The 15,257-nt window shown below is 38.3% G+C and overlaps 1 protein-coding gene across 2 annotated transcripts in view; it reads left to right on the top strand.

Annotated features, from left to right (window-relative positions):
- Nucleotides 1-2,423: 2,423 nt before the first annotated feature.
- Nucleotides 2,424-15,257, top strand: part of LOC100778880 (queuine tRNA-ribosyltransferase subunit qtrtd1-like) — a 29,643-nt gene continuing 16,809 nt past the window's right edge. For both annotated transcript variants that reach the window (NM_001414482.1, NM_001253977.3), the window contains exons 1-5: nt 2,424-2,685; nt 2,786-2,960; nt 3,069-3,227; nt 4,913-5,006; nt 12,621-12,691. In NM_001414482.1, coding sequence (NP_001401411.1) covers nt 2,471-2,685; nt 2,786-2,960; nt 3,069-3,227; nt 4,913-5,006; nt 12,621-12,691 — 714 coding nt within the window. In that variant the 5' untranslated portion in view covers nt 2,424-2,470. The remainder of the gene's footprint in view (nt 2,686-2,785; nt 2,961-3,068; nt 3,228-4,912; nt 5,007-12,620; nt 12,692-15,257) is intronic.

Genomic DNA, 15,257 nt, shown 5'->3' with positions numbered 1-15,257 from the left:
CCTGAAAAGCATGAAATCAAATCAAACTCCCACACTCCATAATGCTCACTGTAAGGCATCCAACAAACATCAGCAATTGTCAGTCCATCTAGATGTTTCCGGTACGTCGATGCTGATAATGACTTCGAAGAAGCCTTCGTAGCAATCCATCGGTAGGCATGTGGTGAGATCTCATCATAGTCTAGATCATTCAAACACTCAGAAACAGAGGGAAAATGCTCATATATCCAACACTACAAAGATTTGATCAAAATAAAACAAATGTCAAATTAACATATTAAAAACATGGTCCAAATTAACGTAATAAAAACATATTAATTAACTTTAATAGGGTGATGTAACCATGCATCATTCAAATGATCATACATATGAACTAGGGCGGCAACTCCCCATGCATAGCTTTCACTCTGACTCAAGTCTTAGAAAGCATATAAAAAAACAACATGAACATGTGTTGCACTCTTGTTAACAAAAAGAGTGCAACCTAACAACTGTAGCAGATAAGCACGAACTACAATAGTCCAATGTCTAACCTCACATTTACTCTAATAAATATCTCGTAGCCATGATAGGCGTATGTATGCCCTATGACATTGTGTTGTCTCAGCTCTAGCTTCCTCTCTGGAGACTTCAAGTAACTCCACCAACATCAAGACCGCTTCGTTGACATACAGAGATTCAAAGTCGTGGAATGCGCTTATAATTGTAAGATGAAACAGAGACGCCACATCATCCAGGGTAATGGTCAGCTCTCCAATAGAAAGATGAAAATTGCTAGTTTTCTTATGCCACCTCTCCACAAAAGTGAATATAAGTCCCCGATCGCCAGTGTTTACTGAACATGCGATCAAAGGACTTAATCTTGTGGCAGCAACTAGCCCTTCAATTTTTGGAGCAGGCCTCCCAAATTTCTGAACCTTCCTTCCATGGGAGGATAACTTCAATTCAGGACGTTCCTACAAAAAAATTAAATGATTCGACAACTTATAAAAATAATAATTAAAATTATGACAAATTTAAATAATAACAAATACTTAACAAATAAGTTTAATTAGAAATTTTAAATACCTTTCCATTCCATACAATGAATGCAACATGGTCACCATAGTTAGTCAGCATTGATGGGTCACACGACTCACTTGAAAATCCCTCAACATCATCTCCAGTTTCTTCAACATATGCATGTACGTCTTTAGTCACCATAGGATCATCCTTAGCAACAGGGACAACTTCCCATTGCTTACGTGCAGATGCTGTAAGCCTTCGCCACTAGGGAACATCATCTGAATTATGATGATCCTTTCTCCCCAAGGCTCTACCTATAACCCTACCTAAGCCACGACCTAACCCTCTAGTTCTAACCATAATTTGCAAATTTTGACACACATGCATTTTTTTGGTCAAATTCAATATTTACTATTAAAATAAACATAAGCAACTACAAAATTTATAACTACAAATAATATATGACTATTTTTCATTAAAATAAAATAACATCATTTATAACTATTTCATAATAGCATATATGACTACATAATTAAAACACAAAATTCATAAATAAAATAACAACTACAAAATTAAATAATATATGACTATTTTTCATTGAAATAAAATAACAGCATTTAAAACTATTTCATAGCACCGTATATGACTGCATAATTAAAACACAAAATTCATAAATAAAATAAAAACTACATAATTAAATAATATATGCCTACTTTCATTGAAATAAAATAAACATAAACAACTACAAAATTTATATATTTACTATTACAATTTAAAACTATTTCATAACACCATGCAATCATACATATTATTTTTTAAAACACAAACAATACCTATTTTTTTAAAAAAATTAATAAATAAAATACCTATTTAAAAACATTTTTCAAAACATAAATACCTATTTTTTATTTTTTATTTAATTAAAAGGGGTCATACGGATCAACTGTATGCATTATATAGATCATGTAACACTTACGGATCATGTTGATTCATAAGAATGCACAAAAAAAAAATACAAAAATGCAGCCATTAACGAAGACATGAAGCTTACCTTGATGGTGGAAGAGCAAAACGAAGTTGTAGGTCCTCAATGCCAACAACGAACCACCTAATGCACGACAAACAAACCTCCAAAGAAAGAAAATGACGTCGAGAGGAGAAGAAGCTCGAACGTTGTCGCGAAAACAAGCAAACGGAACAGGGAAAAAGAATGTATGGGATGCGTGAACTAGAGTGTTGAGTGTATAGGTTTTGTATTTTAAGTGAAGGGCATTTTCACCCATTCACTTAAAATGCTGGGTGCACCAGCAATAATGCTAGGTGCACCTAGCAACACCCCTCTCTTTTTCTTGAGTGGGCTGGACGCTACTGAGCCCGACAGTTGTGGCATGGTAGCAAGGAAAAAGGGTTGTACTTGCACCGAACCAAAACCGCACGGCAATACCATTCATTCAGCAACAGCGATATGCCGCCAATGAAGTTTGTGGTGAAGAAGGCATGGAGCAGTGGTGGATGTGGTCGGGTAGGAGCACTAGAGATGGGAAGCTGCCCGGGACCCATAGAGACACCCGCTCTTCTCCTATCTACTCGTAAAGGGCTTCCTCACTTTATCTCCCCTGACCTACTCACTTCTCTCCCTTCCCCCGATTCCCATCTCCTTCAAATTTCTCCACTCCACTTGTAAGTTGTAACTTGTAATAGTGGCGGCTTCCATTTTTCATAATCTAATACCAGTCTTCATATCATCCACATTCTCTTGTCTTTTATTTTATTTTTCTAGTTTGGAAGGACTTGCTTCAACCACTATATCAAAATTAGGAGGGCTTCACCAAATGCTTGGTTTGCACCAATATGGAATGGCGGCTGTAGCCAGGGATTCCATTCAATGCCTTCCTGAGTCTAAGGGAGCTACCAAACTCGGAGCCTCTTTTGAAACTCCTTGTGGTCGTCTGTTGGTAAATGCTGCCTGCCTTGCATTAACTTGCTCTCTAGTCTCTATTCTCTGCTTTACCTTTACATTTTAAACAAATAATTATAAATCTATTTTTACATTACATGACCAGATTAAACCCAAAGATTATGTTGAAATGATTTCATGCATGAGGCCTAATATATGGGCCACTTTGGCTGATGAAGTACCTGCTTGGGTGACTGATAAAAGGAACAAAACCTCAGTAGACAGAACTGTGCGATGGCTTGATGACTGCCTTGCATTAAATCCGGTAAAGGACAGTTTTATGTGCTTTTCTTTTTTTTTCTTCTTATTACTCTAGTCGGGATATGAATTGCATTCTGAAGTTCACGAATTCTTAAAAATATAATAACTTTAGTGATTGTGGTTTCAATAATGTTTTGTTATGATTTGAGTCTTAGGAATACGAAATTGAGTTTCAAAATAAGTAGTAAGTAGTAAGGAATGTGAAAACATTGCCATCACAAGCTTCACGAGTTTTTTTTTACTTGTCATTAACAAGATATAATGATATCCTAGAAAACCCTAGAATTTTTAGCATGGCTATGATCAATAAATGATTTTTGCTTTCACTTTGGCTGAGGCAACTTTTCTCACTAAATGTGAGTTTTCTTTTCTTTACTTTTTATTCAAAAACGACAAAAGGCATGTTTGGGTATTGGGTAAACAATTTAATTAAACTCTTGTTCCCTAAGAACTTGTCACATGAAAACTTATTCACAAACTTAACTGTGAAGTTTGTCATTGGCCCCTTATCAATTGGACATTATAAATGCTTTCCTTCGTGGGGACCTAGCTGAGAAGGCCTTCATGTAGCAACCTTGGTTTGTTGCTTAGGGTAGTCCTTTGGCTTAGCTTGTCATCTTCACAAGTCTCTATATGAGCCCAAACAATCTCGGTTTGGGAGTGGTAGTTTAAGGTTAAAATATGTTTGTGATCCCTAATAAATATCCAAATTTTGTTTTTGCTTTCTAATAAATTTTTTCTTTGTTTTTGCTCATTATAAAACAAAAAAATTGTTTCTGATTCTTGCTAGTTTTTTTAGTCCCTGATAAATTAACGAATTTTGCTTTTGCTCCTTGATAAAAATTTTCATTTGTTATTAGTTCCTTTGAAAAAGACTAATAACAAATGTTTTTTTTTTTTATCAAGGAGCAAGAACTAAATTCGCTAATTTATCATGGACTGAAAAAAATATCGAGGACCAAAACAAAATTATTGTTTTATTAGGGATTCAATGCAAAGAATTTTTTTTATCATGGAACAAATACAAAATTTGAGTATTTATTAGGAATGGAGAACATATTTTAGCCTTTTTCAAACAATTTAGTATGATTTGGAGTGAGATGATGTCGGTGTTTTGTTTGCACATTGCCCAAGGCTATATCTCTTTTTTGTATATATGGACATCAGTGTCATCATTGACAATGATCGCCATGGCATATACAAGGGAAACCATCATCTCTGTGATCACTTTGATTCCAAAGATGTTGGCAAACTCGTTTATTTCTTTGGAATTTAAGTGAATCGATTTGTGGTGGCATAATTATCTCACAAAGGAAGTATGCTATGAACAGCCATGGGAAATAGGGTTGTTTAATCCAAAGCTTATTGACATTCCTATGAACCCTCAGGTTATTTTGTTATTAAATAAAATTATAAGACATAATTGACTAATTTTAGTTAACTTAATTATTAGCATTAAATTTATAATACTTTTCCAAATTTATCTTTAATTTTATAGGGGACCTATTCATCTTCTCTAATCTTCATAGGAGAGAGAAAGAGATAATTCATGGTATTTTAGTCAAAATAGTTAATGCACCATATAGATGAAATAAAATCTTATAATAAGAAACAAAAAAATTTGTTGACTATGTCTTGTAAATAAGGACTAAGTTAGTATTTTAATTAAATTGATGTTTGAAAGTTTAGGTAGTTGGATCAGTCTTTGGTGCCATTGTTGGAGGCACGAATTTGGATGAAAGGAAGCGATGTGCAGAGGAGGTAGCCAAGCGAAATGTATCAGGTTTCTTTTTCTTTTGTTGTTTTGTAAATTTGGTATTAGTGTTTTTGAACTTCTTTTAATTATACTTTTTTATGTTTCTTTCTATCATTTCTATTTTTTTTTTAATTTTATCCTCTCAGGGGAGATGACTTATGGTTTTTGAATTTTGTGTAATACACTCAACATAATCAAGCTTATAAATAAATTCATTCTTGTGCAAAGCTTTTAACATAAATCAAGCATTGATTCTCCTTGCAATCCCTTTATTTTAAAATAAAGAAAATAAAAATGAAAGATGTAAGTATCTTCTTAGATATTATTAGATTTAGAGAAATATCTCATTATTCCCTTAATAGTGTTAGTCATTTCATCCTATAAAAAGGTTATTAGTTCTTTCATTCAATATAGAAACAAATACAACAGTTTCTTTACTTTGAAGTTGGTATCAGGGCTCTTGATCTTGGGGGCTTTGTTTTTGCTGCATAGTTTTGGTGCCACTGTTTGCTTTCACTGCTGCTTATTGGGTGATAGGGATGTAGACTTTGATGTGGGTCCTAAGCCTAAGGTGTGGAGGGTATATCAGAGAAAGCGCGTGAGAGGAGAGAAGGAAGGGTTACGTGGCAGACTTAGCAAATAAGCATGTGCATAAGGTGCATCAGGAATTACCACTATATAAGGAGTGATAAGGAAAATAGAAGAGGGGGGTTAGAATTCTGTTAGAGTCAGTGGGGTCACCTCATCATTGGTGATTACAGGGAGAGTCTGCGTGCTCTTGGGAATTGGTAGTGTCACTATCAATTTGTTATCCATTTTCATTCCTCAACTGCAACTTTACACAATTGTTCCTTCATTATAATACAATATTTCCTTCCAAATTTTACTGTTTGATCTATTTCTGTGCTAAGAACCCATCAATTGGTCCGACCTGCCGGATCAATACCCCCTCACACCAGTGATTGTAGATGCCAAGGAAACCTACAATGGGTGATCGGCTGGACGCTTTGGAAACACAAATGGGAGATGTAACAACAACATTGCAAGCGCTGGCTCAACAGATGCAACAACACGCTCAACAGATGCAGCAACAGAGTTTGGTTTTAACTGAACTAAGCAAACAGATCGGTCAGAAGGCGACGGAGACACAGAAAAGTGAGCGTTCAGTAGAAGATCATGTGAATGGCGAATCTCGCCTTGCTGGGAAGAAGGTGAAATTACCAGTGTTTGAAGGCGATGATCCAGTCGCATGGATCACGCGTGCAGAGATCTATTTTGATGTTCAAAACACGGCGGATGAGATGCGTGTCAAACTTGCACGTCTGAACATGGAAGGTTCAACCATCCATTGGTTTAATCTTCTATTGGAGACAGAGGACTATTTGACGTGGGAGAAGCTAAAGAAGGCGTTAATTGCTCGTTACGGTGGTCGTCGGTTGGAGAACCCGTTTGAAGAACTGTCAAATCTACGTCAGATTGGGAGTGTGGAGGAGTTTGTGGAATCATTCGAATTACTTTCTTCGCAGGTGGGGAGGTTACCGGAAGAACAGTATTTGGGTTACTTCATGAGTGGATTGAAACCACAAATTCGGAGGCGTGTTCGCACTCTGAACCCAGTGACGAGAATGCAGATGATGCGTATGGCGAAGGACGTAGAAGATGAACTGAGAGAAGACGATGATGAAGGAGAGAGAAGTTACGGAAGGAAGCAGGGTGTAGATAGAGTAGGCCGAAATGATTGGGCCGGGTCTTCACAAAGACAGCGGAGCGGGTCCAGTTTCAACCCGAAAGAAACAAACCGATCCACAAATACGGGTTGGAATAACCCAACTATGAAATCGGGTTTGATGGGGTCAAATCAAAATTCGTCGCCGTCAATGCTTTCGACGGGTCGAAAAGGTGATACAGAGCGTCGTGGAGGGTCGACTGACCGATGGAAGGGAGTTAGAAGTATCCACAATGATGAAATGGCTGAGAGGAGAGCGAAGGGATTGTGTTTCAAATGCGGTGGAAAGTATCACCCAACGTTACACAAATGCCCAGAAAGAGCAATGAGGCTATTGATTCTAGGAGAGGGAGAGAGCTTGAACGAGGAAGGAGAGATTGTGTCCTTGGAAGCTGAGGAATCTGTAGATGGAGAGGAAGAGGTTGACGCTGTATGCAACGTAATTGGAGTCTTGGGTAGTATGGGAGAATATAGAACTATGAAGATCGGAGGGAAATTAGAAAATGTGGATGTGGTGGTGCTGATAGACAGTGGAGCTAGTCACAATTTTATTTCACCAAAGTTAACCACTGCTCTAGGGTTATCTGTGACTCCCATTGTTGAAAGGAAGATAAAGTTAGGTGATGGCCATAAGGTAAGCTCTCAAGGGGTCTGTGAAGGAATCAAATTGGTGTTAGGGGCATTAGAAGTGAGTGTTGATGCTTTGGTTTTGGACTTGGGAGGACTTGATGTGGTATTGGGAGTATCTTGGCTGTGTACTTTAGGGAAGGTAATGATGGATTGGAAAAATCTGACAATGCAGTTTTGGCATCAAGGGAAAACAATTGTGTTACAAGGACAAGGAGAAAACCAAGAGAGACAATGTTTCTTAAATTCTTTCTTGGAGGACAGACAGGGGCGTGTGGGTGAAGAATGGTGGTTGTCTTCTCAAAGACAGAAAGTTGGAGGTAAGGAAATGATGGATGAAGGATTGAAAGAAGTCTTGAGCAAGTTCACTGAAGTATTCCAGGACAGCATTAGGTTGCCACCTAGGAGGTCTCAGTCACATCAGATTAAACTTTTTCCTGACCATGGACCTGTGAATGTGAGACCCTACAGATATCCCCACCACCAAAAAGAAGAAATTGAAAGACAAGTCAAAGAACTATTGGAAGCAGGAGTAATCAGACAGAGTATGAGTGCTTTTTCCAGTCCTGTCATATTGGTAAAAAAGAAAGATAATAGCTGGAGGATGTGTGTGGACTACAGGGCCTTAAATAAAGCCACAATACCAGATAAGTACCCTATTCCCATTGTTGATGAGCTACTTGATGAGTTGTTTGGGGCCACTATTTTTTCTAAAATAGATTTAAAATCCGGGTACCATCAGATTAGAGTGCATGAGGAGGATGTCCATAAAACGGCTTTTAGAACACACAATGGGCATTACGAATATCTTGTGATGCCATTTGGGCTTATGAACGCACCAGCTACATTTCAGTCAACTATGAATGATATTTTTAGACCTTTCTTGAGAAAATTTGTGTTGGTCTTTTTTGATGACATATTAATCTATAGCCAAAATATGTTGGATCATTATAATCATTTGGAACAAGTCTTGGCTGTTTTAGTTTCAAACTGTTTTGTGGCCAATCAAGCTAAATGTAAGTTTGGTTATGAGCAAGTGGATTATCTGGGCCACATCATATCGGGTAAGGGTGTGGCAGTTGACCCAGAGAAGGTGAAGTGTATTCGTGACTGGCCTCCTCCCAAAAATGTCAAAGGGGTGCGTGGGTTTTTAGGTCTCACTGGTTATTACCGGAAATTTATTAAGGATTATGGAAAGGTCGCAAAACCCTTAACTGAATTGACTAAGAAGGATAATTTTTTGTGGGGAAAAGAAGCAACTGAAGCTTTTGAAAATCTCAAAGACATTATGACAACCTCACCGGTCCTTGTACTTCCTAATTTTGCTTTACCCTTTGAAGTGGAATGTGATGCTGCAGGCAGGGGTATAGGAGCAGTTTTGATGCAAAATAGACAACCTATAGCTTTTTTTAGCAAGGCTTTGTCTGCAGGTAATTTGGCTAAATCCGTCTACGAGAAGGAGCTGATGGCACTGGTCTTATCTATCCAACACTGGAGGCATTATCTTCTGGGCAAACAATTTGTGGTGTACACTGACCACAAAAGTTTAAAGCACTTTTTGCAACAGAGGGTAACTTCACCAGATCAACAATGCTGGGTAGCTAAGTTACTGGGCTACCAATTTGAGGTCAAGTACAAACCCGGCCTAGAAAATAAAGCTGCTGATGCTTTGTCCAGATGTCATGGGGAGGTGGAAATGAATGTCTTAGTGTCCTCTCCTACATGGCTAGAAGGGCAGAAGTTATTGCAGGAGATAGCACAGGATACGCAGATCCAAAAGATGATTGTTGAGTTGACTGCCAAACCTGATGCTAAACCAGGATTTTCTGTGCAGCAGGGAGTGTTATTCTACCAGGGAAGGTTAGTAATACCTGCTGATTCACCTTCTATTCCTGTGTTACTTGAAGAGTTCCATAGTACACCTATGGGAGGTCATTCTGGGTTTCTTAGGACCTACAGAAGGCTTGCAGCAAACATATATTGGACTGGAATGCAGAAGCGGATTAGAGACTTTGTGAGAGCATGTGATGTCTGTCAACGGCAAAAATATGCTGCTACTACGCCTGGGGGTCTACTTCAACCCTTACCTATTCCCAATGCAATTTGGGAAGATTTATCGATTGATTTCATCACAGGATTGCCTAAGTCAAGAGGGTTTGAAGCTGTGTTAGTGGTGGTGGACAGGTTGTCCAAATATAGCCATTTCATCTTGCTGAAGCATCCTTATACAGCAAAATCTGTGGCTGAGTTATTTGTTAAAGAGGTTGTTAGACTGCATGGTATTCCTTCTTCCATCATTAGTGACAGGGATCCAATTTTTGTGAGCCATTTTTGGCGTGAGTTGTTTAAATTACAGGGCACACAACTCAAAATGAGTTCTGCGTATCACCCTGAGACTGATGGTCAGACAGAGGTGATAAATCGTTGTTTGGAGAGCTACTTAAGATGCTTTGCTTCGGAACAGCCTAAGGCTTGGGCACACTGGATTCCTTGGGCCGAGTTCTGGTATAACACTACTTATCATGAGTCCATTGGTAAATCCCCTTTTGAGGTCGTATATGGGAGGCCACCTCCTGCTCTGACCAGATTTTTGAGTAATGAAACGAAAGTAGCTGCTGTGGCTCTAGAATTAACTGAGAGAGATGAAGCGTTAAATCAGTTAAAGCTGCATTTACTAAAGGCTCAACAACAGATGAAAGCTTATGCAGATAGAAAAAGGAGAGATTTGCACTTTGAGATTGGGGAGTGGGTTTTCTTGAAGCTGAGACCACATAGACAACAATCTGTTGTGAAACGAATTAATCAAAAATTGGCAGCTCGTTTTTATGGACCTTTTCAGGTGATTGCTAAAGTGGGAGAGGTTGCTTATAAGCTAAAACTGCCAGACCAGTCCAGAATACACCCAGTGTTTCATGTGTCTGTGCTCAAGAAGGCTGTGGGTAATTACCAAGTACAGGGTGAACTTCCTAGAGAGCTTGAGATTAATTTGGAAGAAGATATCTATCCTGATAAAATTCTGGGGTCTAGGATTACATTGCAAGATGGAGTGGCCATTCCTCAGAGCTTAGTTCAGTGGAAGAACAAGACAGTGGATGATGTAACTTGGGAGGATGATTTTTTTTTGAAGGGCCAGTTTCCTGATTTTAGCCTTGAGGACAAGGCAATCTTTAAGGAGGGAGGTATTGATAGGGATGTAGACTTTGATGTGGGTCCTAAGCCTAAGGTGTGGAGGGTATATCAGAGAAAGCGCGTGAGAGGAGAGAAGGAAGGGTTACGTGGCAGACTTAGCAAATAAGCATGTGCATAAGGTGCATCAGGAATTACCACTATATAAGGAGTGATAAGGAAAATAGAAGAGGGGGGTTAGAATTCTGTTAGAGTCAGTGGGGTCACCTCATCATTGGTGATTACAGGGAGAGTCTGCGTGCTCTTGGGAATTGGTAGTGTCACTATCAATTTGTTATCCATTTTCATTCCTCAACTGCAACTTTACACAATTGTTCCTTCATTATAATACAATATTTCCTTCCAAATTTTACTGTTTGATCTATTTCTGTGCTAAGAACCCATCATTGGGTCAATGACTGCACTAGGAGGAGCGACTTCTCATCATCGGCCAAACCCTAGAAGATTGCAATTGTCCAATGCTGAGCTTGTCGCTCCCATCTCCGATGTGTGTGTGCCAAGCATTATTCTCCAGCGAGATCCACTCATTGACGATGCCACAAAAAACTCATTAGCGACTCCTTTGTCCGTTTCAGGGGTTGGTTTCCCCAAAGATGGTGACATTTTCTACATGTCCACACCGTACATCTTACTCTTTTTATTGAAGGTTGTTCAATATTGCTTGCTGCAAATTTGTACCTACGTGATCCTGTTACCCTAAACCTGTCATGGCAAAAGAAAAGACCATTTGTAAGCCTTTTGGCACTTGGTCCTTGACCTTGAAGGGTAAGAGTTCTCTTTTGCTTTCGTTTTTTTTTTTGATTAGCAAAGATATATATATATATATATATATATATATATATATATAAAAGAGTACCAGAGGTACTGAGTTACATGTGATTGGCTGGCCGTGTAATTGGTTCCGAAGGAGACTTAATAAAGTCTACAAAGGAACCAAAAGCAGGCTGCACTGAGGTAGAAAACTAGTTCTAATCTATGCGTGTATTCTTTCCTAGTACAAAAACCCATCTCTAAGGTTGCTAGACCACTGATTAAAGTGTGTTGAGAAGTCTTTCTCTAAATTCGATAGCCATGTCCACAATAGGAATGCTGCCTCATCAATGATTTTGTTGCTGTCGAAGGAGTCATTGGAGAAAATCATCTTATTCCTCTGCTGCCAAATAAATAGTCCACGTTACAACCAGCCACCAGCACTTCCATCTAGTAATCTGTATCCCCTCAACCATTAGCAGACCTAATTTTTCGTATCTCTTCCTTGCTAATGATTTCATCTGATGAGGGTGTAATTTGAGGTACACCCAATCCCCCTCTGTAAACTGCACCTCTCTCCTCTTTTTGTCAGCTTGACTGCTTGAGCCTTCATGCGGTCTTGAGCTCTCAGCAAATTAGCTCTCAGCTCTTGCAAAATAGCATCTCTGTCTTCAAGCCATTGTTAACTTCTTCCACCTCTGATGTTGGCAGTAATCCCTTAAAGATAAAAGGTGGGTCTCTGCCATAAAGTGCCTTGAAGGGCGTAAGTTTCGTGGAGCCACTGTAGGTAGTGTTAAACCAAAATTCAGCCCAAGCCAACCATTTCTTCCATTGTTTTGGTTTTCCACCTGTAAGACACCTCAAGTATGTCTCCAAACATTTGTTGACAGCTTCTGTTTGCCCATCCGATTGAGGATGATAGGCTGAACTAAACTTCAACTTGGTACTGGGAAAACGGAATAACTCAGTCCAAAATTGGCTGAGGAATATTTTATCTCACTCAGAAACAATAGTGGAAGGGAAACCATGCAACCATACTACCTCTTGGATGAAGGATTTTGCTACCTCTCTGGCCGTAAATAGGAGGCTAAGGGGGATAAAATGTGTATACTTGGTTAAACGATCCACCACAACAATGATGGTGTAGCAAACTTCCAAAAATAAATGAGTATTTCTCTTAAATAAAATTAAACAAACACTCTTTGTCCCTCCATAAGATTCAGAATGAATACTCTATTTTACTTTTCTAGTGTTTGTATATTTTCTTTTTATGTGATTCATTTGAGATCTTTAAATGCCTTTACCGTTGTGTTGTGATACATATGATAGATGAACTGTAATGATTGATGCAGGTTATTGGATTGGAGGATTTGGTCTTGGAGAGGGCATTGATGAGCGACCTGCTCTTCTAAGTGCTATTATAGTAAGTGCGATTGCAGTATTAGTTTAGTTACTTAAGTAAGTTGTTATTATAATTGGATTTTATTTAATATGTAAAAAAAACTTGTAATTATTCCTGACTAGTATTTGTGAAATACACTGACTAGTACTGTAATCTAATTTTCATATAACAGTGTATCTGTTTGTGAACATTCCATAAAGATTACTATTTATGCTTCTAAGAAGAATTCATGTCTGCATATTTTCCTTTTTTTAATCCTAATATACAACAATATCTCAGTATTGTAATCTGAATAAGGTGGATGCCTCAGATGGCACTCTGTTATTAGCAAATTTGACTACAGAATAATGTGCGTGAAGGTTGAGCTGTGTTCTGTCAGGCATAATGATAATTACTTATTCATAATTTTAATCAAAATACACCTTTTGTTAACAATAAAGGTCACCCTTCTCATGGTTTAGTTATAATGTCATCCTCTTACTATTTCTATTCTCTCTCTCCTTGGGTATAGTCGTAATGCTTCTATTTGGGAGTGCAATATAATTCAAAACATGTTGATGTTGGAAAGTCGACTTAATTGTGGTACCACTAGCCCAAGGTGTGGCCTCTTTGGGGGTTGCTTTAATCATAACACTTAGAATTTGAATTCTGTGTGGAAAATCTCACACATACCACACTTTGATTGCTTTCAAAATAAATATATATATAGAGTACAAAGAGAATGAGAGGGACAGCTGTTCACAATGACACACACAGCTGTCCTCTCTGCATAAAGCTGAAACATGAAAGCTACTATACACCAAATTACACACACATTCAACACTCCCCCTCAAGCTGGAGTATACAAATCACATGCACCAAGCTTGGAACATATAGATTGAATCCTAGTTCCCCTTAAGGACTTAGTCAAAATATCTGTTGGCTGATCATTAGAACTAATAAACTCAGTGGTAATCTCCTTGGACAATAATTTCTCTCTAATGAAATGACAATCAATCTCTATGTGCTTAGTCCGCTCATGAAAGACTGGATTTGAGGCAATGTGAAGAGTTGCCTGATTATCACAATATAACTTTATTTGCACCACTTCACAGAACCTCAACTCTTGGAGAAATTGCTTAATCCACATAAGTTTGCAAGTAACCATAGCCATAGATCAATATTCAGCTTCTGCACTGGATCGAGCAACTACATTTTGTTTCTTGCTTTTCCAAGAAATAATATTTCCCCTAATAAAAACACAATATCCTGAGGTAGATCTCCTATCCATGGAACAACCAGTCCAATCCGCATCACAATACCCAGAGAGTTGAGTGTTACCCTTGTTTTCATACAACAATCCTTGTCCTGGAGCTCTCTTTACATATCTGAGAATACGCATGACGGCATTCCAATGATCAACATGAGGATTTTGCATAAATTGGCTTACCACCCCAATAGCAAAGGAAATATCAGGTTAGATGAGTTTGTCAAACTTAGAGAAAATTAGGATGAAAACTGTGTGCTCTCCTCTGGAGAATTCTCATTTAAATAATGTGATACAAGCTGATTTCCCGCCTTGAAGTTTGCTAAAAAACTATATATGGTAACCTACAGCTGTGCTAAGTAATTAAGGATATAATTACACAATTACAGCTATACAATCATAAAAGATATATTGGTTTAAAGGGTTAATAAATCTGCACAATTATTGACAAATAATCTGGCTATCAATCTTATTGACATCCCCTCTCAAATTGATGTTGGTGGATCTAGAAGCATCAATTTGCTGACTAGGAAATTATGTCATTGATGTGTCAAAGATTTGGTGAGGATGTCAGCTAGTTGATCAGATGAGGAGACATGAGGCAGAGTGATAATTCTACGGTCATAGGCTTCCCTGATTGAATGACAATCGACCTCTATGTGCTTTGTTCTTTCGTGGTACACAGGATTTGCTGCAATCTGTATGACACTTGTATTATCAGCATACAATGGAGTTGGTGTTGCTGGTAAATAACCAAGTTTTGAAAGAAGGCCCCGTAACCAAATAATCTCAGAGCATGCAGCAGACATGGACCAATATTCTGCTTCAGTAGAGGATTTAGAGACTGATTCCTGTTTCTTGCATTTCCAAGAGATAGGGGCATCTCCTAAAAACATACACCAACCAATAGTAGACTTCCTTGTGTCGGGACATCTAGCCCAGTCAGCATCACTGTAGGCTTGAAGTTGCATTGGTGCACCTGCAGGAAAGAAGAGACCACGACCAGGAGTGGCAACCAAATATTTAATGATTTGTTGTACTGCCGTAAGATGCAAGTGTCTAGGATTTTGCATGAATTTGCTGATTGTGTGGACAGCAAAAGAGATATTAGGTCTTGTGATGGTTAGGTAAATGAGACTTCCAACCAACTTTCTATATAAAGTTGGGTCTTGTAGGAGTTTGCCTTCATCCCGTCTTAACTTGACGTTAACTTCCATGGGAATGTCAACCGTAATTGCAGTGGTGAGACCAGCTAGCTGAATTAGATCTTGAGTATATTTGTGCTGAGTGACAAAGATGCCTTTTTGTTGGAATTGTACTTCTAATCCCAAGAAATAAGTG

The sequence above is a fragment of the Glycine max genome, chromosome 13, assembly GCF_000004515.6.
Source record: "Glycine max cultivar Williams 82 chromosome 13, Glycine_max_v4.0, whole genome shotgun sequence".
Lineage (NCBI taxonomy): Eukaryota > Viridiplantae > Streptophyta > Magnoliopsida > Fabales > Fabaceae > Glycine > Glycine max.
Note: the sequence above shows the minus strand (reverse complement) of the source record. Positions and strands in the feature narration are given on the sequence as shown.